Source organism: Notamacropus eugenii, chromosome 4 (assembly GCF_028372415.1).
Source record: "Notamacropus eugenii isolate mMacEug1 chromosome 4, mMacEug1.pri_v2, whole genome shotgun sequence".
NCBI lineage: Eukaryota > Metazoa > Chordata > Mammalia > Diprotodontia > Macropodidae > Notamacropus > Notamacropus eugenii.
Window position 1 is genome coordinate 98335480 of NC_092875.1, and position 27918 is coordinate 98363397.

The window sequence follows — 27918 nt, forward strand, 5'->3', positions numbered from 1 at the left end:
GTAAGTTCAATTTTAATGAAAAAAAAGAAAAAATGCAAGAAATTAGTATCTCTTTATTTGATTCAGTTTTAATATGCAAACTACTTAGTTTGTGATGGAAATGGATGGTAGGTTTCAATATCTTTTTTCCCATTAATTTCTCAAACACCTAAAGATTTCCAGAGACAGAGAGAGAAAAGGAGGGAGAAAAGGAGAGAAGAAGGGAGGGAGGGAGGAAGAGAGAAGGGGAGGGGGGAGAGAGAGAGAGAGAGAGAGAGAGAGAGAGAGAGAGAGAGAGAGAGAGAGAGAGAGAGAGAAAGTAAGTGTGAGTTGATCAGTTGCCTTCCCCAGAAAAACAAAGAAAAACAAAATATGGACACAAAACAAAATATGCATTTACTTGCATAAAATAGTAATCAGAGTAATGTGAGGAAATGCCTATTCTGAGGCTGTGTGGTATCCTATTCCATAATATATGGAAGTGACCAGTTCATTTGTTGCTTTTATTGTTCCTGGCTGACTCTTGAATGTCTCATGTTGGGAAGGTCTACCCTTTGTCTTCTCATATTAACACTCCTCAGTCAGTGAAAAATATTGATTAAGTACTTCCTCTGTGTCATGTGCTAAACACTGAGGATACAAAGAAAGACTTTGCCTTCCAGAAGTTTACAATTAAACAGGTAGATAACATGAAAACAACTATGTTCAAATGAGCTTCATACAGGATAAACTGTTGTTCATCCTTCATTCTCTCAGAGTGGACCAATGACATCAGGATGGTGATGTCATGACTTGCAAGTGGGTTAGATTTGAGTGAGGCAGAGCTCTGTAGAGTCATTAGCCTCATTCTCTCCTCTGGAGTCCTTGGAGTCTAGTGGCAAGACATAGGTCAGGGCGACTGACCCCCGATGCAGTGGGAGATGTTGACCTTTTTAAGCTAGGCAATACCTATTCAGTAATTAAAGGTTGGGTAAGAATGGAGACATAAGATGGCCTAGTTTGCCTTTACAGCAGAATTATTCTGGAAGGGGAACAGGATAAATAGGAAATAGCCAACTGAAGGAAAGCATTAGAATTGATGCTGTTGGATAATAGGGAGTGGGACTGACTTCTGATAAGTAGATCTAAAGAATCGTAAAATGTTAGAGCTAGAAGGAAGAACTGGAATGGACTTTAGAGATTATTTAATCCAATCTCTTACCCTCATTTTACAGATAGTAAATCTGAGATATACCCAGTAGCACAGTTAGTAGCAGAGCTACAAGTAGAACCAAAGCCATAGAATTCTCAATTCCAGTGCTCCTTCCATGGTACTCTATTGCTACACATTATCTCTCATTCTTACATATGTTATTGTATCTCCCATAGTGTTGAGTTAAATGAACATTACAAACTCTTATAGCTGAGTATAAGTCCATAATCCTGAATACTCTGCTTTTCTTAATTCAAGCTAAGTGTGCATTAGCTTTTTTTTTTTTTTTTGGTTGCCATATCACATTGTTGACTTTTATCAAGCTTGTGGTCCACTAAAGCCTACAGAGCTTTTGCTGTATATGTAATATTCTAGGTATGCTTCTTCCTTCTTTCACTTTTGAAGTTGATTTTTTGAACCCAGGTGTAAGAATTTACATACCTTTAGAGTAAATTTCATCTCAGTACATATAGTCTTCTTGCTTGTTAAGAAATTTTGGGGACTTGCCTTTGTCATCCTTTTGGTTAGCATTCATTTCTATCTATGTGTCATCTGTGTATGTGATCTATGCCTTTTTTTAAGTCATTGGAAAAAGATGTTAGATTTCATGGGACTAAGCATAGATCTTTGAGGCATTTCACTCAACATCCCCTTCCAAGTTAACACTGATCCATCAATCAGTATGCATTAAATCTAGCCATCTATCCAATTCTGAATCTAACTGACCGTAGTTTCATCTGTCCCACACCTGTGTATTTTGTTGACAAGAATAGCAAAAAAGACCCTAGTTCCACTCCAGCATACTGGATGGATTTTTTGAGTTTTTGGAGTTGAAAGAACGTAAGGTTGCCAGAATTTATGATAAACCTCTCTGGATTTAACAAGACTGATCATAGAATAACATAGAACAACAGTCCTGTAGTCAATTACCTAGGTCTCTGTTTGAAACATTTTTGAGCTCAGACTAGTTGGAGCTAGGACTTTGCTGTAGTCTTTAAACACCTAGAGTCAACTGCCTGACATAATGATGTATGATGCAGTAGGGGACTCTGTGTGTATATCTGGGTCTTTGTGATAATAGAATTTTAGAACCTGACAGTCAAAATGTGATCCACTGTAACTTCCACAGTTAACCTAGTTTCCCCCTGTAAAGGCAAATAGACTAAGTCTAACTCCCTTTTCAGAGGACAGTTATTTGGAATCTTGTATTTGGAAAAGTTAGCAATACAACAAACATTTCTTAAATGCCTATTCTATACAGAATGTGATGCTACGTGGGGGAGGAGATAGCTAGTCCAGGTAAAATGCTTCTTTTCAGGAATTTACGTTTAGTAAGGGAGTAAGATCCAAACAAAGACACAGTATTACATGATAAATGTATTCAAGTGATATAAAGCAAAATAATGTATGATTGGTCTACTGAAGGAGATCACATATGAGTTGTACTTTAAAAGGCAGGCTTGAATTTAGCAAATCGGAAGTGGGAGGGTAGTCCGGGAATAAAGGTAAGCCTGAGAAAAGTCACAGAGGCATAAAAGCGAAGCACTTCTGTTAGGGATGAAAGTGGACATCCTAGAATGTAGAGTGTTTTGATAGAAAACTGGAAAGGTTGGTGTCAACATGTGGAGCACCTCAAATACCAGGAAGTCTAACTATGTACTTTACTTAATTATAGGCAGTAGGGAGTCACTGAAGATATTTGAATGGAGGAAAGACCATTTCAGATCTGTGCATAAGAAAAATTCCTCTGGCAGGAAGCCAGTTGAAAAGATATATTGTAGTAGAGAGAGACTAGTGAGGTGAATGAAAGGTCTGAGAAACACAGTTTCTGAGTAATCAATAAATTGAGATCAGTGGTTCTCTCAGAAACCAAAGACTCTTCATGGAGGCCACTTGAACGATTAAATGTCTTTGGAAAACAAAGTCCACCTGACTGGTGGATATGAACTCGAGTTGGTTAAGAATTAATCAGAGAATAAATATTATAATAAGAGGATGGGACTTTTCTAATGAGGGGCTGGATACTTGACTTTAAACAAGTCACCCTCTTGCACAAAGAGACTCATCTCAAGTCAGAAAGCTCCCACCTCAAGCAATCTAGACAAAGGCATCCATCTCCACCTAGACCACTTAATTTGAAGAGAATGGATCAGAATTCACCTAGATAAGATCCTTTTTACCTTTCAATCAAAAATAAACTCTCCTCCTTGGGCGGGGTCCAGCCCAAGATTGAAGAGAATGTCTCATTGTCAACCTTATGGTTCACAACAACTGGGCTTTGAAAGATTAAATAATAAGAGGAAAAAATGGTTATTGATATGATAAGAAAATAAAGATTTTTGTCACTAGTTAGGAAGACTTCTGATGAAGTTATTTCAATAATCCAGGTAAATAATAACCATGATATGTTATATGAAAGTGGCCATGGGATTTTTAAAAAACTTTCTGGAGATTTGAATACTTCTGCAAGCCAAGATGGTGGAGTAAGCAGTAAATTGCCATATCTCTTCCGTATTCACCTCTAAACAACCATAAAGTTGTTCCCTAAAACTAGAAAACCTGAGACAGCAAAAAGACAGGGTGACATGAGTCCAAGAAACTTGGAATATGGGCAGGAAAGGTCTGTCTCACTCAGGTAAAAAGGGAGCATAGTCCCTCCCAGTAAGCCAGCAGCAAACCCTACCTCAGCAAAACAGCAAGAGACCCTGAGCCCCAGTGTGGTGGAGAAGGCAAACACCAACATGAGGATATCCCATATGTTTCAGCATAGCCAGGGGAATGGACAGGCTCCAGCTCTGAAAACTACCACCTGCTTTAGTATAGCCCTGGGTATAGCAACCTCCAGTGGCCAATCCTCCATGTGTTTGAGTACAGCCCCAGACAAACAGGTAGACATCAACCCTATGGGTGCATAAGCAAACAGTCAGTTACTAGCACAGGTCCCATCCCCTACACTGCAACATTCTTCAGTGTATCCCCTGGAAATGCAGAAACACCCCACCAGCCTCAGCACACACTAGGCATTAGCAATAGGATTCTGGCTCAGTCTCATATAGGCTTCCAGACCCCTACAGTCTCCAACAGTAGCAGCCACCCCCCAATCATACCCCCTCAGTGTAGGACTAGACATGAAGATCCCTCATGGGCCTCAGGGCAACATCAGGTAAACATCCACGGCCTATAGTCCCTAACACAACAAGCCTGAGACAGTGCCCATTCCACCCCAAGAGAAGAACTCAAATTTAAAAGAAAGGAAAAAGTCCTCCAAAAGATGAGCAAAAAACAACAAGAAAAAAGTCTGACCATAGAAAGCTTTTATGGTGACAGGGAAGATCAAGACACAAACTCAGAAGAAGGCAACAGTGGGTAAAACCCTAAAGAAAAATGCGGGGGGGGGGGGGGGGGGGGGCTCAAGTATAGAAAAAACTCATGTAAGAGCTCAAAAAGGAGCTTCAAAATCATAGAAGAAAGGCAGAAAAAAAAATTGGGAAAAAGAAATGAGTGCTGTAAGAGAATTATGAACAAAAGAGTCAACAATTTGGAAAAAGAAAACAACTCCTTATAAAGTACAATTAGCCAAATGAAAAAAGTACAAAAGCTAATTGAGGAAAACAATTCCTTAAAAGTCAGAATTGGTTAAGTGTAAGCTTGTCTATGAGACATCAAGAGCCAATCAAACAAATTCAAAAGAATAAAAAAAATAGAAGAAAATGTAAAATACCTCATTGGAAAAACAACTGATCTGGAAAATAGATCCAGGAGAGACAATGTCAGACTCATTGGACTATCTGAAAGCCATAAGGAAAAGAAGGACCTGGACAAGATCTTTCAAGAAGTTATCAAGGAAAACTGTCCTGATATCCTGGAACCAGAGGGCAAAAGAGGCATTGAAAGAATTCATCAGTCACCTCAGAAAAGAGATCCCAAAAGAAAAACTCCTAGGAATATTATAGCCAAATTTCAGAACTATCCGATAAAGGAAAAAGTACTGAAAATGGCCAGAAAGAAACAATTTAAATATGGAGAGCCACAATCAGGATTACATAGGACTTAGCAACTGGAGCATTAAAAGATCAGAGATCATAGAACATGATATTCTGGAAGGCAAAGGAGGTAGGGATAAAACAAAGAATCACCTATTCAACCAAATTAAGCATAAGATATTAAGTGAAAGAATAGTCATTCAAGATAGAAAGATTTCAAAGAAGACCAGAATTAAACCAAAAATTTGATCTCCAATATCAAGACCGATGAGAACATAAGCAAGCAAAAGGAGAAAAGAAAACAGAAGGGGATACAAAAATTGATCATGTACTAGGACATAAAAACTTCACAGTCCAGTGCAGAAATGCAGAAATAGTTAATACATCCTTCTCAGATCATAATAGAATAAAAATTATATGTAATAAAAGGCCATGGAAAGATAGACCAAATATTTATTGGAAACTAAATAATCTAATCTGAAAGAATGAGTGGGTTAACCAACAAATCATAAAAACAATCAAGAACTTCATTCAAGAGAATGACAATAATGAGACAACCTACCAAATCTTATGGGATACTGCAAAAACAGTTCTTAGGGGAAGGAAGCTTTATATCTTTGAATGCCTACATGAATAAAATAAAGAAAGAGGAGATCAATGAATTGGGCATGCAACTGAAAGAAGCTTGAAGAAGAACAAATTGAAAATCACCAAGTAAATACCAAATTAGAAATATTGAAAACCAGAGGAGAAACTAAGAAAATTGAAATGAATAAAACTACTGAAATAATAAATAAAGCTCGATTTGGTTTTATGAAAAAACCAATAAAATTGATAAACGTTTGGTCAACTTGATTAAAAAAAAAAGAAGAAAACCAAATTACCAATAAGAAAAATGAAAAGGGTGAACTCACCTCCAATGAGGAGGAAATTAAAACAATAATTAGAATTACTTTGCCCAACTGTAGGACAATAAACTAGACAATCTAAATGAGATGGATGATTATTTTAAAAATGTAAATTACACAGATTAACAGAAGAGGAAATTTAATACTTAAATAACCCCATCTCAGAAAAAGAAATTGAACAAACCATCAATGTACTCCCTAGGAAAAAATCTCCAGGGCCAGATGGATTTACAAGTGAATTCTATCAAACATTTAAAAAACAGTTAATTCCAGTACTATATAAACTCTTTAGGAAAATTGGGGAAGAAGGAGTCCTCCCAAATTCTTTATATGATACAAATATTGTTTTGATACCTAAATCAGGAAGAGCCAAAACAGAAAAAGAAAATTATAGACCAATTTCTCTAATGAATATAGATGCAAAAGTTTTAATTAAGACCTTAGCAAAAAGAATACAGCAACTTGTCACAAGAATAATATATTATGATCAGGTAGAATTTATAGCAGAATGCAGGACTGGTTCAATATTAGGAAAACTATTAGCATTATTGATCATAACAGCAACAAAACTAACACAAACCACATGATTATCTCAATAGATACAGAAAAAGCTTTTGACAAAATACAACACCCATTCCTATTGAAAGCACTAGAGAGCACAGGAATACCTGGAACTTTCCATAAAATAATAAGCAGTATCTATCTAAAACCTTCAGCAAGCATTATATGCAATGGGGATAAGCTAGATGCATTTCCAGTAAGCTCAGGGGTGAAACAAGGATGTTCATTATCACCACTATTATTCAATATGGCACTAGAAATATTCACTGTAGAAGTAAAAGAAGAAAAAGAAATTTAAGGAATTAGAATAGGCAAAAAAGAAACTAAGTTATCACTCTTTGCAGATGATGTGATGATGAGAGATTCAAGTAAAAAAAGTACTTGAAATAATAAACAACTTTGGCAAAGTTGCAGGTTACAAAATAAACCCACACAAATCTTCTGTATTTCTTCTATATATTACTAACAAAGCCCAGCAGCAAGAGATTGAAAGAGAAATCCCATTTAAAGCTAAGGCAAACATTATAAAATATTTGGGAATCTACCTGCCAAAACAAATCCACAGTCTATATGAAAACAATTACAAAACACTTTTTGCACAAATAAAGTCAGATGTTAGTAAGTGGAAAAATATCAGTTGCTTGTAAGTAGGCCAAGCCAATAAAATAAAAATGACAATTCTACCTCAATTAATTTACTTATTCAATGCCATACTAATCAAAGTGTCAGATAATTATTTTGTAGAGCTAGAAAAAATATCAAAATTCATCTGGAAGAACAAAAGGTCCAGAATATCAAGGTGACTAATGAAAAGAAGTGCTAGGGAAAGTGGCCTAGCTCTACCAAATCTCAAATTGTATTATAAAGCAGTAATTATCAAGACCTGTTGGTACTGACTAAGAAACAGAAGGGTAGAACAGTGGAATAGGTAACCCTAAATGCACTCAAGACACTGTAGTCAATGAATATAGTAATCTACTGTTTGATAAACCCAAAGACTCCAGCTTCTGGGATAGGAATTCACTGTTTGACAAGAATTGCTGGAAAAACTGGATAACAGTGTGGCAGAAACTAGGCATAGACTAATGCCTGACACCATACACAAGAATAAAGTCCAAATGGATGCATGATCTAGGTATAAAAATTGATACTATAAACAAATTCAGGGAGCAGGGAATAGTTTATTTGTCAGATTTATAGAAAATGGAGAAATTTATGACCCAACAAGAGATAGAGAACGTTATGAAGTACAAAATGGATTATTTTGATTACATTACATTGAAAAGTTTTTGCACAAACAAACCCAATGCAGCCAAGATTAGGAGGGAAGCAGAAAATGGAAAGAATTTTTGCAACCAGTGTCTGTGATAAAAGTCTCATTTCTAAAATATATAGAGAACTGAGTCAAATGTACAAGAATACAAGTCATTCCCCAGATGATATGAACAGGGAATTTTCAGAGGAAGAAATTAAAGCTATGTATAATCATATGAAAAAATGTTCTAAATCACTATTGATTAGAGAGATGCAAATCAAAACAACTCTGAGGTACCACATCACACCTATCAGACTGGCTAACATGACAAAACAGGAAGATGATAAATATTGGAGAAGATGTAGGAGAGTTGGAATGCTAATTCATTGTTGGTGGAGCTGTGAGCTGATCCAAACATTCTGGCAAGCAATTTGGAACTATGCTCAAAGCGCTACAAAAATGTGTATACCCTTTGACCCAGCAATATCACTTCTGGGACTGTATCCCAAAGAGATCATAGAAATGGGAAAGGATGCACATGTACAAAAATATTTATAGCAGCTCTTTTTGTCATGGCCAAAAACTGTAAATCAAGGGGATGCCCATCCATTGGGGAATGACAGAACAATTTGTGGTATATGAATGTAATAGAATACTACTGTGCTATAAGAAATGATGAACAGAAAGACTTCAGAGAAGCCTGGAAGGATTTATATGAACTGATGCTGAGTGAAAGGAACAGAACCAGGAGAACTTTATGCATAGCAACAACCACAGTGTGTGAGGAATTTTTTTGGTAGACTTAGCACTTCATTGAAATGCATGGACTTAAAAAATTTCCAGTGAACTCTTGAGGTAAAATACTTTTCACATCCAGAGAAAGAACTGTGGAATTGAATCACAGATAGAAACAGACCATTTTCTTTCGAATTATGTTTTGTTTTTTTTTATTATTTCTCCCATTCATTTTAATTCTTCTGTGCAACATGCATGTAATAGAAATGTACATGCAGAACCTACATAAGATTGCATGCTATCTCAGGGAAGAAGTGGGGAGGGGGGAGTAAAGGGGAGGGAGTGGAAAAAATCTAAGCTATATGGAAATGATTGTTGAACACTGAAAACAAATAAAATAATTCAATTTAAAAAATCAAAAAAAAAAGAAGAAAGGGAGAGATAGAATAGGGTAAATTATTTCACATGAAGTGGCACAAAATATCTATTACAGTGGAGGGGAAGATGGGAGGGTGGGTGATGAGAATCACTTGAACCTTACTCTCATCAGTATTGGCTCAAAGAGGAAATAATATACACAATCATTTGAATATAGAAATCTATCTTATAGGGAATTAGGAGGGGATGAGATTAAGTAAAGAGAGGGCAGGGTGGGGAAATTGGTAGACAAACAAAATACTAGTAAGGAGGGAAAGGGTGAAAGGAGAGAGGATAAACTGGAGGGAAAAGATCAATAAATTGGGCAAGCAGCTAAAACAAATTGAAGAAGAACAAATTAAAAATTCTCAATTGAGCGCTAAATTGGAAATCCTGAAAATCAAAGGTGAGATTAATAAGACTGAAAGACTTAGGGAAAAGACTGAAATAAAGAAAAAAAACTATTGAGCTAATAAAGAAATCTAAGACAGGGGTATGGCAACTGTGGCCTTGAGGCCACATTTGGCCTTCTAAGTCATTGGGTGCAACTTTTTGACTGAGTCCAAGTTTTACAGAATAAATTATTTTGTTAAGGGGATTTGTCCTGTGAAGTTTGGATTCAATCAAAACTCAGAACTTGAGCACTTAGAAGACCACATGTGGATTTGAGGCTGCAAGTTCCCTCCCTGCCCCCGCCCTAGGAGCTGGTTTTATGAAAACAAATCAATAAGCAGATAAACTATATTTTAATTTGATTTAAAAAAGAAAGAAAATCAAATATACAATATCAAAAATGAAAGGAGTGAAATCATCATCAATGAAGAAAAAACCAAAGCAATCATTAGGAAATATTTTGCTCAATTATATGGCAATGAATCTGACAACCTGAGTGAAATGATGAATGTTTATGAAAATATTAATTAACCATATTAAAAGATCAGGAAATAGAATGCCAACATAACCCTGTCTTAGAAAAAGAAGTCAAACTATTAATGAGCTCCCTAAGTAAAAGTCCCTAGGGTCAGATAGGTTCACAAGTGAATTTTACCAAACATTTAAAAACTAAGTAATTCTAAAACTATGTAAACTATTTGGAAAAATAGGTTAAGAAGGATTCCTATCAAACTCGTTTTTCTGAAACAGATATGGTGTTGATACCTAAACCAAGAAGAACTAAAACAGAGAAAAAAGTTAAAGAGCAGTTTCCCTAGTATGAATATTGATATAAAAATTTTGAGCAAAATACTAGTAAGCTGATTACGATAATGCATCAAAAGAATTATATACTATGACCAGGTGAAATTTGTGCTAAGAATGCAGGGTTAGTTCAATATTAGGAAAACTATCAACATAATTAACCATGTCAATAACAAAACCAACAGAAATCTCAAAGAATCATACATATAATCATCTCAATAGATGTTGAAAAAGCTTTTGACAAAATACAGCATGCGTTCCTATTAAAAATAATAGCATGGGAATAAAGGCAGCATTCCTTATAAAGTAAGCAATATCTATCTAGAACTATGAGCAAGTATTTTCTGCCATGGGAATAAACTCAAAGCCATTCTAATAAGATCAAGGGTGAAGCAAGCATGCTCATTATCACCATTATTATTCAATATAGTACCAGAAATGTTAGTTATAACAATAAGAGAAGGAAAAGAAATTAGAATAGGCAATGAGAAAACTGTCATTCTTTGCAGATGATATGATGGTATACTTAAAGAATCCTGGAGAATCGGCTAACAAAAAACTACTTGAAATATTTAATAATTTCAGCAAAGTTGCAGGATATATGATAAATTTATTCACATAAATGATCAGCATTTCTTTATATGACCAACAAAACCCAGTAAGAGGAGATAGAAAGAGAAATTCCACTTAAAATAACTGTAAAGAATGTAAAATACTTGGGACTCTACCTGCCAAGATAAACCTATGAACTATATGAATACGATTACAAAACACTTTTCATGTAAATAAAGTCACATCTAAACAGTTGGAAAAGTATCAATTTCTAATAGGTAGGCCAATATAATATAAATGACAATATAATAAATATAATGTGTGTATATATATGTATAAATATACACACATACATGCATGTATATTATATGTAAAATGGGCCAATATACTATAAATGACAATTCTGCTTACATGAATTTACTTATTCAGTGTCATATCAATCAAACTATCCAAAATATTATTTTATAAAGCTAAAAAAAATTACAACAAAATTCATCTGGAAGAACAAAAGGTCAAGAATATTAAAGGAATTAATGAAAAAAATACAAAGAAAAATGGCCTAGCAATACCAGACCTCAAACTATTTTATAAAGCAGTAATCATCAAAACTATCTAGTACTGGCTTAGAAACATAGTGGTGGATCAGTGGAATAGATTAGGTGCCTAAGACACAGTACTCAATGACCAGAGAAAAAACACAGATTAAAACTTAAAGTCTTCCCTCGGTTGTAGCTCCAGCTTTGGAATCTTACTATCTATATTACCTTAAACAAGTGACTTTATGTCTCTGAGTAATTCACTTTATCATATAGGCCTCTAGTTCCTCATAAATTCTTCTAAAATGAAGGAGTTGGAACAGATGATTTCTGAGATTCCTCCTGGCTTTAAACCTATTATCCATATGTTCGGTGATCCTAGAGGGAATGCCACTTCCAGTTAGGTTGCTGAAGGGTTAAAGAAGCAGCTTTTCTTGGCTGTCTTGGGAGAAGAATAGGAAAGGTAGGGCACAGTTATTTGTTTAACACTTGCCTGGCCTCCAATAGTCACCTTTAAGTCATTCCAAACACTTTGGTCTCTCAGATAGCTGACTCAGCTTCTTCCCCTTTCCCCTTTGTAATTTGGTACCTGCTGTGTCTCGACTAGGAGACCAAAGAGCTGGCCTGAAAGGATTCATTATTTCTGTGGGTGAGCTGTCCCCTCAGATGATGACCAACAGGTTCCTCATGCATCAGGAGAAAATAGGTTGACCTGGCAGAGCCTATGATTTAGGAGAAGGATTATGATGACTGAAAACAATACAAAACTGCTTGAAGGGTTATGAAATAAAACATGAGGTTTTAAAGGCTTTGAGGAGAAGAAATCCCAGCATTATTTCTCAAAGAACCCTTTTAGACTACTCTTTAAAAAGGTCCCATGGAAAGGCAGCTTGACACTATAGAAAATATGCTGTATATGGAACCATAGAACATGGGTTTAAATTCCACTTAATATATGCATGACCTGGGACAGGTCAGCTAATATCTCCCAGCCTCCTTTTCCTTATCTATAAAATGAAAGAGTTAGATTAGATAATATCTACTGTTCCTTTAAACTCTATATCTGTGATTGCTCAATTACCCTCTTCTTGGGGTAAATGCTTTTATTCTTATCCTATAGTAGAAGCTCTGTTTACATTTGCCTATCCCTATAAGGTTTACCTCACAACAACTCTGTGAGGAAGGCACTACCAGTAGTATTATCTCCATTTTATATTTGAGAATACTGAAAACCAGAGAGATGAAATAGCTTGGCTATGGTCATGCAGTTTAGATCAGAGTTGAGAATCCAACTGAGGTATTTTCATCTTAACTCCAGTGCTCTTCCAATAGGAGGACAGTTCAAATGAATGACCATATGATATGGAGTCACATGCAGTTTAGATGCAGTCTATGGTTCTTTTTAGACAGCTTTGAGTCTCTTTTCCCTTATCTTCAACATAGGAGACATCTATTTGAGTTCTTTTTTGATATCCCATCACAGTGTGAAGATAACCTAGCATTTTTGAAAGTTATGCTATCAAGTACTTTTAGATCATGCCAAAGTGTGAAGACATCATCTATGAATGGGTGACAAATTATGTCACCTGAGGACAAACCATCATCTGAGGAAACTAGAAGCTTGTCCAACAGTGAAGGATTTTATTTATTCATTTATTTGTTTCAATCATTCATTTATTTCTCTACTCCATAACAACTCAGGAAGACTGACCACTGAGGAGTCTGTGTGTATGGAAGAGAACAAAAGAAGGCACATTCTGTTACATGCATGTAGTACCAGAACAAATTGGTGGTAGTCCAAACTACCACCCAGTGCTTGACTATTCCTTGTAAAATTCCAGATAGGAAGTCTTCCACTGTCTATTTGAAGATCTCTATTGATGAGAAACTCGTTATTTCCTTTTTTGAATCTGGCTATTCCATTTCTAGAGGGCTCTGATAACAACAACAATAATAATAATCTAATAATAAAAGAGGGCTCTTTTCTTGTACTATAGTCTATCCCTTGCTGACTTCTATTCAGTAAGTCTACTTCTCTACTCTGGAGCCCTACTGTAGAATTTGGATCTTTTTTTTTCAAGTGTAAAGTATATTTCCTATTTTCACATAGCCAGTCACCTAAATTTGTATTTAAACATAACATTTACTTAAATGTTTTAGGACAAAACCAAAAATAATTATTACATCAAAGTTCCTCAATATAAGGCAAGTGAAAGAATATGTCACAATGCACATGTAAACTTAGATCACCTTCTCCCACCAATACATGGGGCAGATGGGCACACACAGAAATCTAATAGAAAGGCATAGGAGAAAGGAAAGTCCATGTACTTGGGGCCACTCAAACATTTGGACTACAGACCATGATATCCATGGTCTCATCAGGAAAAATCTACCTATCTGTAAAGCTACTTGTAGTGCCAACACTATATTCATAGTGCCTAAAGCAGCTATGAATATGCCAGCTTAATTCTGAATTGTGAAAAATGACATATTCTCAACATGGAAGACAGAACCAAAACATTTATTCAGACACCAAAAAGTCAAATCCGTCATAGTAGAGGGCATTACCATCCCCAAGCCTTTCCTCTCTTAGACTTCCCACAAATGAGCTCCCTTAAACAAATCACAAACAGGCTTCCTTAAACAAAAACAAGCTAGTTGATGCCCCAGCTGCCAGCTTTCTCTGTCCTTCCCAACTCTGACTGGCTTCTCTCACTTCCTGAGTTCTTCTCTACCCTTCCTGTTCCACCCTTTCAGCAAGTTCCTCCCACCACAGACTCATGTGACTCAGGTTTCTATGTGACTCAAGCAGGTTATATGGGCCTGTTAATGGATGGGATAGATCTTCCCATTATGCAAGAACACATTAACAATGCACTACTACTCTGCTAGCTACTTCCCTTCTGGGCCACACCATTAGGCAATTCCATTCCACTTTTGCTCTGAAATTGATAAAACAGTGAAAGCTTTATATTTGCAATCATTCTTAAATGGATGCGGAGTGTTATGCTAGTGCAATGATGAGCATTTCCCTTAAACTAGTGAGCTTCTTCAGATTGGCTCTCTGCCTAATATAAATAGGTCCAGCCAGCTCTTCACTCAAAAGGATGCTGTGTCATTCAATCAATTTCAAAACTACATGTTCTGCAAAATAGCTGCAAGGCCAGTTTATTTTCTGACCCTTTCAACAAACCAACTGGAAACATACCTATGGGTAAAAACCTTTCCAATATTTGAAGATAGTTATTTTTGTCATTTTTCTCTCTCTGTGCCCCCTGCAATCTTCTCATCTTCCAGCCCAACATCTCCAGTTCCCTCAACACCTGCCCATATGATCTAGTTTCTAGATTCCTCCCTAATCCTGGTCACTTCTTTCTGGATATGCTTCAGCCTTCCAGCATCCCTCCTAAAATGTTGGGGAAATCTATATCCACATAGCATAGCATAATATAAGACACTATGATCACTAATGAGGGACTAGATTTTGAATTTCAGATTATATGTTGTTATTACATGAGAGGCTGCTATGATATAATGGAGAGAGCTGTAGTCTTAAGTCACAATCTACTCTCTGTTCTTTCACTCATAGACAAGTGATTGAGGGTCTGTGATTTTCAGTTTGCCCTAACAATTATTTTGAGGATTAAATCTGGTAAATTATTGAAAGCACTCTGTAAACTTTAAAAAGAATATTTAAAACACTTTCAAAGCAACATCAATAATATGGTTAGGTATAGGATCTGGACATGTGATTTTATTGGTGGTAGGGCCCTTCTAGTGATGAAAATCCCTCTACCACTGTATGCTGGCATCCTTGCAATTTATATTCTTAGAGTGCTACCTGTAGTAATGAGAGGTTAAGTGAATTTTCCAGGATCATCTTGCTTGGATGTGTTAGAGGCAGGACTTGAATCCAGGTCTTCCTAGCATTTTTGAAATTATTTATTTTTTACATTCTTTTCTTAAATGTTTAGTTCCAAATTTTCTTCCTCCTCCTACCCACCCATTAGTAAGGCAAGCAAATTATATCAGTTATACACGTGAAATTATGCAATACATTTCCATATTTGCTATATTTTTTGAAAAGCAAAACAAAAAATAAAGTGAGAAAATTACATTTCATTTGCACACAGTATTCATCAGTTCTTTTTCTGGAGGTAGATAGCATTTTATGGTCAAGTTCTTTTTTGTTTGTTTGTTTGCTTATATTCCCAATTCTGTTTCTTGACCTTGAACTTTATTTTAAGGTTCTGCTCACCTGGAGTTGGGGAAGGCACCATTCCAAACTTCAGGCTTTTTTTGTGCTGATGTTTCAGAGCTAGCTGTAGGGCCCTGTGATTCTTCAGTGCTTCCAGGGTAGTGTGATCCAGAGAGAGGTGTAGTCACAGCTTTCCTGGTCTCCACTCTGGTCTTTATTTTGCTCCCCTACAGCTGTTAAATGTTAATGTAAGGTTAATGATGAGTGGGGGAAGAGTTAAAGATCTTTCCCACCCATTAATAGGCCTTGATACATTTTGCTAATTTCTATGGAGTCACTGAATCAGAGGGTAAGCTCTCAGGCAAGTGCATAAATACTCTGAAGTGAGGCTTTACTTTGGGGGTTACTCATTGGAAGTATTTGGCCAGAGGAGACTCTGGGTAGCTACTAAGGAGTCCCTGGCTTTGAAAACCCAGAGGTTGGTGCTTCTCTCTCTGATAACTATGTATGTATGTAATGGTCAGAGAGTTGGATATATCTGTTTATTTCTGATGTATGTACTGCTCATGGTCAAGACAGTTGGAAGCCTTGTCTGTTGGTCTTTCTGTTTGTAATTTCTGCTTCTATTTTCCCTGAAGTTCAGAGTGCTGACTTTTCCCCCTGAACTAAGTGAATGATACATGTGCTTAATTAAAGTAGATTGTTGACCCCTCCAAAGTTGCTTTCCTTTTAGGAAAGCAGATCTAAGAACCTGTACAGCAAGCCCTCCTGTGTATGTCAGGGTCTTTGCTATTACAACTTCAATCGTTAGAACTCTTCTTGGCCCCAGAACCATGACCAGGTCTCCTGCTGAGCCACCTTGCAAGTGCACCTCTGTGCCTTGGAACAGCAACTAGGGCTCCTGCACCATTGTGAGTTACCACAGTCACTATTCTCTGCTCTTATACTGTGATCCAGAAGTGGGTATGAGTAATGAAGGTGCCAATCAGTGCCAGCTGCACCCAGTGTCAGCAAAGGGTCTCCTGTAATCTCTTTCTGACCAGTTGTGTGACTATCACTCTTACCATCTCTGGATTGAGAGGTCTTCAAAGCTCTCCTGCCCCTGGCCCACCTCTGGTCCTGCTGCCATCCTCTGGACTGGCTTTTACCCAGATATCACAGACCTCTCCTGAAGATCTCCAAAGTTGTCTGAAGCTGGAAAAAATGTCTTATTATGACCTTTTGTTGGTGTTGCTGCTCCAAAATTGATTTGAAGAGTTATTTTAAAGGGATATTTTGGAGGAGAATGATAGGAGAGTTCAGCTGTGTTGCTGCCTATACTCTGCCACCTTGGTTGAGAGGTTTTAAAGACAGATCTTTCCACTATGCCATGTTGTATATCACATCAATAATAATGATAACTATTATTATTATGTTCTACATGTAATATAGAATAGAGATATCCATTCATTATAAAATATGTATGTATATAAATATGTCATTTCACATGTATAACATGATAATAATTATTGACACCTATTCATCAAGCATTTTAAATTTGCAGTGTGCTTTCCTCATAACAACCTCATAAGAGTCAATGCTATGATCTTCATGAAGAGACCAAGACTGCGAAAGATGCGGTGATTCACATGACTGTCAGTTATTATTATTAAATCCATTTCCTAAGTCAGAAAATCTCAAAACCTGGAGAAAATATGCTAACTTCCAGAACTTCACCTAGCAATTTTTGTGCCTGGGGCAAGTTGCTGGTGGTATGAATGGGACTGGAGAAAGCTTCAAGCCTAGGGGAGAAAGCTTTCCCTGAGGCCTCCATGAGTTTTCTAGACTGAAAAGGTATGTTATTGGGAGAGCCAATCAATAAGCAAGGCAAGGATGTGTGCCTCAGGACATTGAGAGGTGTCTACATTTCTGAGGGGGAAAGAAATGTGGCCCAAAGTAAACATAGCTATAATGAGTCCTCTTCTACTACCCCTGCCACCAGGGCTGGGAATGGGCATAGGGTTGCTGTGCAGGAGCAGGAATGGGAGGGAAGGAAGTTTTGAGTGGGAAGTTTTCCATCATGGATCAAAGCCCTAAGTTCAGTTAAGACATAGTTCTGTAGACCAGCTTGATCATGATTAGAACTAGGACAAGTTCATTTTGTAGAAGAAATATGGGGTGACTTTGATAGGTGTGGATAAAGTAGGCAGAATCTTCCGTGGGCTTAGGTGAAAACATATTCTCCTTTTTTAATATCTTTATAGGAGAGAAAAGAAGGATTAATCATATCTTGGTAGGTGGAAAGGAAATAAGGTCAGGGAAAAAAATTCCTTAATTGAGATTCAATATTGAGTTCCAGAAAGTTAAATCTCTGAAGATGCCAAGAAGGTAAATTGCTTTTGTCCAAGTTTGACTATAGACTGAAGAGTGCTTTGAACAAAAATAATTCAACTCAAGCATTTATTCAGCATCTACTTGGTGCAAGAGGCTGAGGATGCAGAGACAAAAATGAAATTGTCTTTGCCCTCAAGGATCTGTGCTGCTCTGAAGGAAGATAACACTCACACTGATGAGTAAATGCAAAATATATAGAAAATAAATACCAAGTAAGTCATAGCAGGAGGCACTAGTAATTTAGGCAATTGGGAAAAGTTGCTTAAGGGGCTTGAGCTAATCCTTGACGGGAGTTAGGGGAGAAGGGGATCATGGAGCTCATGAAAAGGCCCAGATGTGGGAAAGAAAAATCATGGATGGAAAACTAAAAGTAGGCCAGTGTAGTGTAATGGCAAGTAAAATAGGATCTTATGCGGTTTTTGTTTTAGTGTAATCAAGAAGTATAATGCCTCTATTTGAACGTGACTGAGGAGGATCTTTCTCACTCATCGTCGGACTTGGAAAAATTTGTATGAAGGTCCATGCCTTTTGTTAATGAGGCACTGGTTCTCAAGGGATTTGATGCTCTCTGGCTCCAAAAAGAGTATAAAGACTCCGAGGTGCAGGTTTTATTTTGGGGCTTAATGACTGGAAGTGTTTGTTTGGCCAGATTAGGACTCCAGGAACCTGTTAAGGAGCTCCCTGGCTTTGAGAACCCAGATGTCTGTGTTTCGCTCTCTGGTAACCATGGTCAGACAACTGGAACTGTATGTTGAATTCAGGCAGAGGAAGCCATGTCTGCTGACTTTTAATTTCTCTGTATTTCTTTGAAGTTCAGGGTGCTGACTCCCCTGAATTAGGTGAATGATAAATGTGCTTGGTTAAAGGAATGAAACATGTGCTTGATTAAAGTGATTGTTAACCCCTCAAAAGTCACTTTTCCTTTTATGAAAGCAGATCTAAGAACCTGTGGTAGCAGGCCCCCCTGTGTTTGTTGGGGTGCTTACTGATATATGTAGCTGGAACAATGTGTGTCAGGAGAAATCACAATCAGCCTGTAAAGACTGGCTAAATTCTATGAAGGGTTTCAAATATCCAATGTAAGAGTTGTTGTTTTATCCTAGAAGGAATAGGGAGCTTCTTGAGAAGCATGGTAGGGTCAGGTTGGTGCTTTAAGAATGTTATTTTGGCAAATGTGTGGACAAAGAAGAATTTGAGACAATAGAGCCTATTCCTCAGTATTTTTCCAAAAAATATTACCTGATTCATATATTTATTTTGTCTGTGTGTATACATACATAAATAACATGTATGCATGCATACTATACACCCATATTACATAAGTATGCATATGTGTGTGTATATATGTGTGTGTGTGAGTATGTGTGTGTGTGTATTTCTTTTCTCCCTTAATGAAAGGTAAGTTCCTTGAGGGCAGCAACTATTTGTTTTTTCTGTGTGTGTGTGTGTGTCTGTGTGTCTTTTATTATCCCCAGGGCCTAGCAGAAAGCCTGGAACACTACAAAATGCATGTTGATTTACTATAGCTCTCAATCAATTAATAAGCTAGAGCAGAAATGGGGACTTGGGGAGAGCTTCTTTAAATATATTCAGAAAATTATAAACATAATTGACCATATTTATAACAAAAAACAACAAAATTACATGATCATATTAATGGATGTAGAAAAAGCTTTTGAAAAGTTAAACTATTCATTTCTATTTGAAAAAAACACTAGAAAGCATAGGAATAAATGCAGCTGTCTTTAAAATAATTAGAAGAATCTATTTAAAACTAAGAACTAGAATTTTGTCTAATGAGGAGAATCTAGATGTCTTTCCAATATGATCAAGGGAAAATAAAATAACAGAATTTATTAGTTAAATGGATAGGTAGATGAATGAATAATAATTGATAACTAAATGTTTGGAGAAATGAATGAATAGATGAAGCTGCTATGGCTACAGTGAAGGCAAAATAGGCTAAATTAGAATGATTGTTGTAAAAGTGAAGAAAAGGGAAAAGAAGGTAGAACTGGAAAAGTTTTTCAAGGAATAGAAAATAAATCTTACTCCCTCTTTTTGATCCCTCCAGTGATTTTTCTGTCCTAAAAAGTCCTTGGCAGTTTTTTTGTCTCTCATTTTATTTTATCAATTTCTATCTCATATCAGGATGATTTATGTGTATCCTATTTTGATTATGTTTCTTATAAATACTTATTTGAATGCCTACTCTATATAGAGCTGGAGTTGGGTACCAGGGGAAATTCAGAATTTAGATCAGTAATTGTTCCTGTCCCCATGGACTCGCAGTTTAATAGAAGGATAAAACATGAGCACAGACGACTGTGTTGTTATTGAGTTATTTTCAATCATGGCTGGCTCTTTGTGACCCCCTTTGGGGTTTTCTTGGCAGAGATACTGCAGTGGTTTGCCATTTCCTTCTCCAGCTCATTTTACAAATGAAGAAACTGAGGCAAACACAATTAAGTGCCTTACCTAAACAACTAGTAGGTGTCTGAAGCCATATTGGAACTCAGGAAGATGAATGTTCCTCACTCCAGGTGCAGCCACATAGATGCACACAGATAACGAGGACAAGATCAATAGAAATACAGTATGATGTCTGAGGAAGCAGACTATTACTGACTAGAGGAATTAGGAAAAGAAGTTTCTGAAAGAGGTTGCATTTTTTTATTTGTTGAATTAGTTACATTTTAATCAATTTATAAGAATTTATTAAGCACCTACTATGTGCCAGGGTTTAAAAATTAAATAGTCCTTGATGTTAAGGAATTCTTTAAGAGGTAATGCCATATACATATACAATTATATGCATAACATATACAAATAAATATAAGGCACTAGATGATTTGGGAAATGAGAAAAAGACCCATGTTGGAAGTGAAGATACCTTGAAGGAAGTAGTTACCTTGAAGGAAACTAAGGATTGTCCTGGAGATGATGATATGAGGAAAGTATGTTCTAGGTCTAAGGACAACCTATACAGAGGCAAGGAGATGGCAGATGGAATGTTATGTGTGAGATGAAATAAAAAAGTTGATTTTGGCTAGTATTAAGTGAAGTAAATGGGGAGATATTATTTCATCCCAGATCTCTCACTGAATATTGTGTCTCTCGTATGGACTTCATAAATTTTTATAGTATTTTATGTGGCAATTTGTCATTTCTTCAACTATACTGTAATTTCTTTTTTTCTTTTAAATATTTATTTATTGAGGTTACAATTGAGTTCCAGGCTGTTTCCTTCAGTCCTGCACTGGATAAGGCTAGCATTTGACTCAGATGTTTTTGTGAAACTTATCTAATACATCCTTCCGTATATCATTTTTTTTTCTCTGGAGATGAATAGCATCTTCCTTCATAGATCTTTTGTAGTTGATTTGAATATTCATGTAACTCAGAATAGCTTAGTCATTCACAGTTACTCTTCAAACAATATTGCTATTAGTATATACAATGTTCTCTTGGTTCTTGTAATTTCCTGAGGGCATGGACTGTCTTTTCATCTGTGTATTCTCCACAATGCCTATGGACTTGCATGCAGTAGTCCTTATTTTTTTAATATATAATATTTTATTTTTCCCCAATTACATATTAAAACAATTTTTAACTTTTGTTTTTTTTTGAAGTTTTGAGTTCTGAATTCTATGCCTTTTTCTCTCCCTCTCCACCCCTTTCCTGAGATAGTAAGCAATCTGATATGGGTTATACATGTGCAATCATGTAAAACAGTTCCATATTAATCATAGCATGCTTCAATCTGTATTCAGTTAATATAATTTCTTTATCTGGAGGCAGATAGTACGCTTCATAGTTAGTCCTTTGGGATTGTCTTGAGAATGCTAAGAATTGCTAAGAATTATTGCTGGAAATTGCTAAGTCGTTCACAGTTCTTCATCATACAGTATTGTTGTTACTATGTACAATGTTCTCCTGGTTCTGTTCACTTCACATTGCATCAGTTCATGTAAGTCTTTCTAGGCTTTTCTGAAATCATCCTGCTTCTCATTTCTTATAGCGCAGTAATATTTCATTACAATCACATACTGCAGCTTGTTTAGACATTTTTCAATTGATGGGCATCCCATTTCCAATTCCTAGCCACCTCAAAAAGAGTTGCTATAAATATTTTTGTACAAAAAAGTCATCTTTTTTTCTTTTATATCTTTGGGATATATATACATAACAGTAGTATTGTTAGAATAAAGGATGTACGTAGCTTTGTAGCCCTTTGAGCATAGTTTCAAACATGTAGTAGTCCTAAATAAATGTTCATCAAACTGAATTGAACTTAGAAATAGAGTCTGTTGTTCAATAGTATATCATAATTGCAGAGCTATAAAGGATCTTAGTACATACACTGATAAAACAAATCTGTAGTTGAGTGTAACATCTGAAAAGGACCTTAAAATACATAACAGGAGAAAATAGGACACAGATGATTAGAGCTGCAAAGGACCTTACAATACAGATTATTAGAACATAGATTATGAAGTAGTAAGTCTGAAAGTAAGAGACATTCTTATATAGAGTGCTAGAATGTTAAAACCAACAGCCTTCTCACTCTGGTCTATCATCCTGTCTCTGAGTCTCTCTCCTCTCATTCATCAGTTATTCCTAGAAACTCCATTTTAAGGAAAGTGACCCTGCTGGCCATGTTCACTCCTTCATTCCTCATGGGGCCCCACTCCTGTTTATCTAGACCTCTTTCTCTACCATAAGTCCTGATGGGGACCTTCTCTCTACTCTTTCTACCCCACTTTTACCTTTTATGTGTTATCTTCCCCAATTTTGAATATAAACTCCTTGAGGTCATTCTTAGTCTCTCTTCGTGCATGTATTTATATTCCTAATGCTTAGAGTGATGCCTGGTACACAGTAAGTGCTTAATGAATGCTTGTTGACATGGATATTAAAACTGAGATGAAAGACAATGTGTTGGATATCAATCAATCAAGAATATATTAAGATCCTAGTATGTGCTAGCCATTGTGTTAATCATTGGAATGCAAAGACAAAAATGGTACATTCCCTATCTTCAAGGAGCTCACGTTCACATAAGTGGATACAGAAGATATAATAAATACAAGATAATATTGTGGTAGACAGGTACTAGCACATGGAGGGTCGAGAAGGACCTCATTTAGAAGTTGGTGTTTTATTTGCATTTTTTTCATTATTTTTATTCTGAAGGAAACTAAGGATTCCAAGTGGCAGAAATGAAGAAGGAATACAATTCTAGGCACAAGGGACAGAAATAAAAGTGACCAAATGTAGAATGTTAGCTTTTACAGAGGTGCTTATGGATATTTGAATTTGTTTTAAAAGTATATTTTGGATAACTTTTAAATATGATTGGTTTCACTCATAATCCATCTTTTTATGTTTTTGAAAACATGATTCAGAGAAGGGGTTCATTATATAGGTTTTTCATCAGGCTGCCAAAGGGGGCCATTAGACACACACACACACACATACATACACACACACACATACACACACATACACACACACACACACACACACACACACACACACACACAAAGGTAAGAATGGAGGCATGGAGGCATGGAAAGAAAGGCAAAATGCATTGCCTTAAGTCATATAGAAGGTCAGTAGTGGAGTTGGTATTGGAAACTATGTTTTCTGAGGGTCCAGTACACTTCCACTTTAGAACCATTATACTGCCCTGCCTGTGATGAACATTTAATTTGTAATTTGAGTCTGACTTATCTGTCAAAATCATTTCTCTTCATGCTACTGACTACTAAGCCATATTCAGGTCCCAGTTAATGGACATGGAGACCAGATAGACTTAGGGAAATATTTTCCTTGATTTTCTCAGATCTAGCAAACCAGGTAAATGGCTGTTTATAGAGAATTTTTGCTGCCAAGCAGGCAAATCAGATCTTATCACAAGTAACATTTGGGAAGACAGGGATGTTTTACACATCCCCTGAGGAGACTACATCATTCATTACATAAATACTCATTAAATGCCTACCAAGACAACATCCTTAGGTGCTGAGGTATAACCTCACCCCACTGGAATGAAGTCAAGACCACAGACACTGACCTCTGCAAAATGCTAATAACTAGCATTTAATAAGAGTTTGCCCTGATTATTCTCTAGCAATAATGCTGAGTAGCATTTTAATCTACTCCCACCTTCTGCAGGCAGCCTTTCTAATATCTTAGCCTTACCCAGCCCACTGCTATTTCACTTTATCCTGTGTATATCTTATTTTTACATAGGTGTCAGCATGTTGCCTCTTCTCTTTGACTGTGAGCAAGCAGCCTGAAGGCAGGGACTATTTTTTTGTTTTTATTTAACCCTCAGTGCTTGACACATGATAAGCATTGTTGACATTCTTGTTGACTAAAGTCCTGACTTCTCTCACTCTTATCCTTAGGGTCCTTCTCTTTTTCTCCAAGGAATCTCAGAATAAAAGCAGAATTTGTCCTCTGGTCCAACTCCTACCTCAGTCAGAATCCGCTTTACAACAAGATCAGCAAATAATTTAGCTTTTACTCAAAGTCAGCTAATCCACTACCTCTCAGCTCTCCTCAACTAGACTGTAAGCCCCTGGAGAGGGCTTTTTTTGTTTCCCTCTTACTTAGCAAGGTGCTTGGCACATAGTAGATGCTTATTAAATGTTGATTGATTGACTGGGTTGATGTATTTGCTTTTTGTTTTTGTTTCTTTTTTTTACCATAGCCTGTTCAACATTTATTACTTTTTTGAGGTCATTTCTGCCAATCTGAGAGAATACAAAGTCAAAAACCATGAATTAATCTAAGTAGCAATAATTAAAAAAAAAAACGCAGATAAAGCGGGCCTAAACAGTTTCAAATTTCAAACTATACTTTTAGGCATTCTTAAAGCAATTTGAATTTATTAAAAAAGAGAGATCAGTTGAAGAGATGAGCTATGCAATATATAGAAGCAAATATATCCAGTAACCTAGTATTTGATTTAAACCCAAAGACCCTAACTACTGAAATGAGGACACACTATTTGATAAAAACTGATGGGAAAACTGGAAAGCAGTGTGGAAGAATTTAGATTTAGACTAACATCTTATACAAAAATAAGCCTGAAATTGTTCCATTATGTTTATGTAGGAGCTAAAATCATAAACAAAATTGAAAACCATGAAAAAACATATAGATATTACAGAAAAGTTCATGATCAAACAAGGGACAGAGACCATTGCAGAGGACAAAATGGATATTTTGATCACATAAAATCTAAAAGCTTTTGCACAAACAAAATCAATAAAATTAAAAGTAAAAAGAAAAAGTGAGGAAAAATCTTTCCAGCAAGTTTCTCTGATAAAAGTGTAATTTCTAAGATATATTTGTGGAAATTATTCAAATTTGTAAAAATGTGAGCCATTTCCCAATTTATAAATGGTCTAAGGCTATGAACAGACATTTCTCAGGGGAAGAAATCCAGAGTATCTATAGCAATGTGATATAATATCCCAAATCATTCCTAATTTAAGAAATAAAAAAATAAAGAAATTCCAAGATTTCACCTAAAATATGGTATCAAGAATGGAATTCGACACTCCAGATGCAGTCCAATTAGGGTAGAATACAGTGGAACTATAACTTCCCTTCTTCTGTACACTATGTCTAACCTAAAATCTAAGACTATAATACAATATCTGGAAGCCATATCATGTTATATTTAACATACATTAACATATAACCTAAAGTAACATTTAACTTGAATATATAGTCAACTAATAAATCTTGCATCTTTTTTTCATGTTTCCCTCCAGGGATGTATTTCCCCAAGGTCTACCTGATGAGTATGCTTTTGTCACTACCTTCCGGTTCAGGAAAACTTCACGAAGAGAAGACTGGTATATCTGGCAAGTCATCGACAAATATGGAATTCCACAGGTATGTCATTTTCTCTTGGTTGATTGACTGGTTTTCCTATTCTTATAGAACCATTTGTTTCCTTTTTGCTTTGGATATATAAAGACTCTACTACCCAGAGTCCCAATCATTCAGAAAATAGGACTGAATCAGACTACTTGATATTAATTTCAGGTCATTTTCTTGATTTGAGGTAGAGGAAGGGCAATACAGAAAAAAAAAAAAGAGAGAGAGAACTTTGGATAATTGGCTGGCTAGATTCTGGAATCTGTTACCTGTGGCCTACTGCCCTCCCTGGCTTTAAGTACAACCAAAATCTCATCTTCTAAAAGATGACTTTCCCAACGTTTCTTAATTTTATTTCCTATTCATTCTGTATATAATCTTTGTATATTTTTGTTTGTTATCTGTACCAATTAGATTTTGATCTCCTTGAGGGCAGGGACCACCTTTTGGTTTTTTGTTTCCCCAGGGCTTAGGACAGTACCTGGCAGAGTAAGTGCTTAATAAATATTGATTGATTGACTGTGGCTTCAGTCAAGATTTTAGCTGTATATGCAGTACTCTGTCAATGTGATAAAGGAGGAAGTCCCTAATGACCATATACCATTTATTTTCCTGATGAGTGCTTAAAGCAGCTCGATGAGGAGAGTAAAAATATTGTAAAACCAAGTAAAATAGATGCTATTTCTTCTAGACAGCTTCACTGGTTGATAGACAGTATCAGAGAAAGCTTATTTAGGTAACAGTGGACCCAGCAATGAGAATTGTAATTTATGTTCAGGGCCTATCATTTTATGGCTCTGCAGATTGGACTTCAAGAGAAACGCACATGGGTAGCATTCTTGTTTTTTTAAATAGACCGATGACAACATTAATGTAGGGAACTCACGAAGAAGAACTTCCTCTACCAATACAGATTAGTGCCTTCCCTTCAATTTATAGTTTTAGTGAATTGCCTGGGATCCTGAGATTTTAAGTGACATGCTCTGGGTCACTTAGCTAGTATCTCAGAGAGAAAACTTGAACCAGATCTTTGTGTATCCAAGACCAGCTCTCTAGCCATTACATAATACTACCTCTTGGATATCATACTGCTTCAATAAAAAAGGATGTTTTCTCAATGGAGACTTTGTCTGACATTCATTAACTGACATTTGTTAACATTCCCTGTTTCTCCCAATGCAGTGTTTATTTTTCTGTGTTGACCACCTCTTATCTTTGACTGCTGTTCATTGCTCCATTTAATGCTTCTTCCTAACCCTTTGAATTTTTGGCCCTGATGAATTTTTTGGCTTGACTCAACTTGGAACGGGCTCATTCCCTAGTATTTTCTCTTCTTCTAGTTTTGCTCATTGCCTCCAATCTTGCCTTGGATCATTCTTTAGAACTGGAGATGTTGACCTTCTCCAGCGCTGGGTTGGGGGGGCAGAGAAGAAAACAGATTGGAATTCAAATGTAACAAAAAAATTAAAAGAAAAAACCTTTTGCAAACTATAAGTATTTCTAATATTTCTAAGATGTGTAATTTTTCAGTATTGTCATTTCTTTCACTGTGATAGAACATAATCCCCACCCCCCACACACACAGTTAGTAGCTAGCCTTTGAAAATTGTTGTTGCCAAATTTATCACACTATAGTCAACCTGGTGGTGAACCTCCAGTGTAACTGGACTGATATTTGGAGAAAGCCAAAACAAAATCCATACATACATGACTATCATGAGGATGATCATTGACTCTTTCTACCTTAAGAATATGATTGTACTCCTAAACCCATGTGCGTTTAAGGATGCCTATGTTTAGGGCACATGAATATGTAGGTAAGGGGTAGTTATATCCATGTCCCCTTCCCCACAATCATCTAGCCTACATTTCACCTTATTTTCCGTAAGAGTAACATGTCTCTTGACTCCCTTCCCAGAGTTACCCTTTTTCATTCTTTCCCCTGTCCTCCTTTTCCTTCTATCCTTCCCTCCCCTTTGGTTCTCTTTTCCCCTTCCCCCCCACTTCTCTCTATCTTTCTCTCTCTCCAATTGGAAGTGCAAGAGATACTCATGTGCTAGTAATGATAATAACAACTATTATGTCTATAGCGCTTTAAGGTTTGCAGTGTGCTTTATAAATATTATC

The 27918-nt window shown here is 36.3% G+C and overlaps 1 protein-coding gene across 1 annotated transcript in view; it reads left to right on the forward strand.

Moving 5' to 3' along the window:
* The window catches only part of COL22A1 (collagen type XXII alpha 1 chain), a 627027-nt gene that overhangs the window by 191422 nt on the left and 407687 nt on the right, over positions 1-27918 (forward strand). The window contains exon 6 of the mRNA XM_072602989.1: positions 25683-25806. Coding sequence (XP_072459090.1) covers positions 25683-25806 — 124 coding nt within the window. The remainder of the gene's footprint in view (positions 1-25682; positions 25807-27918) is intronic.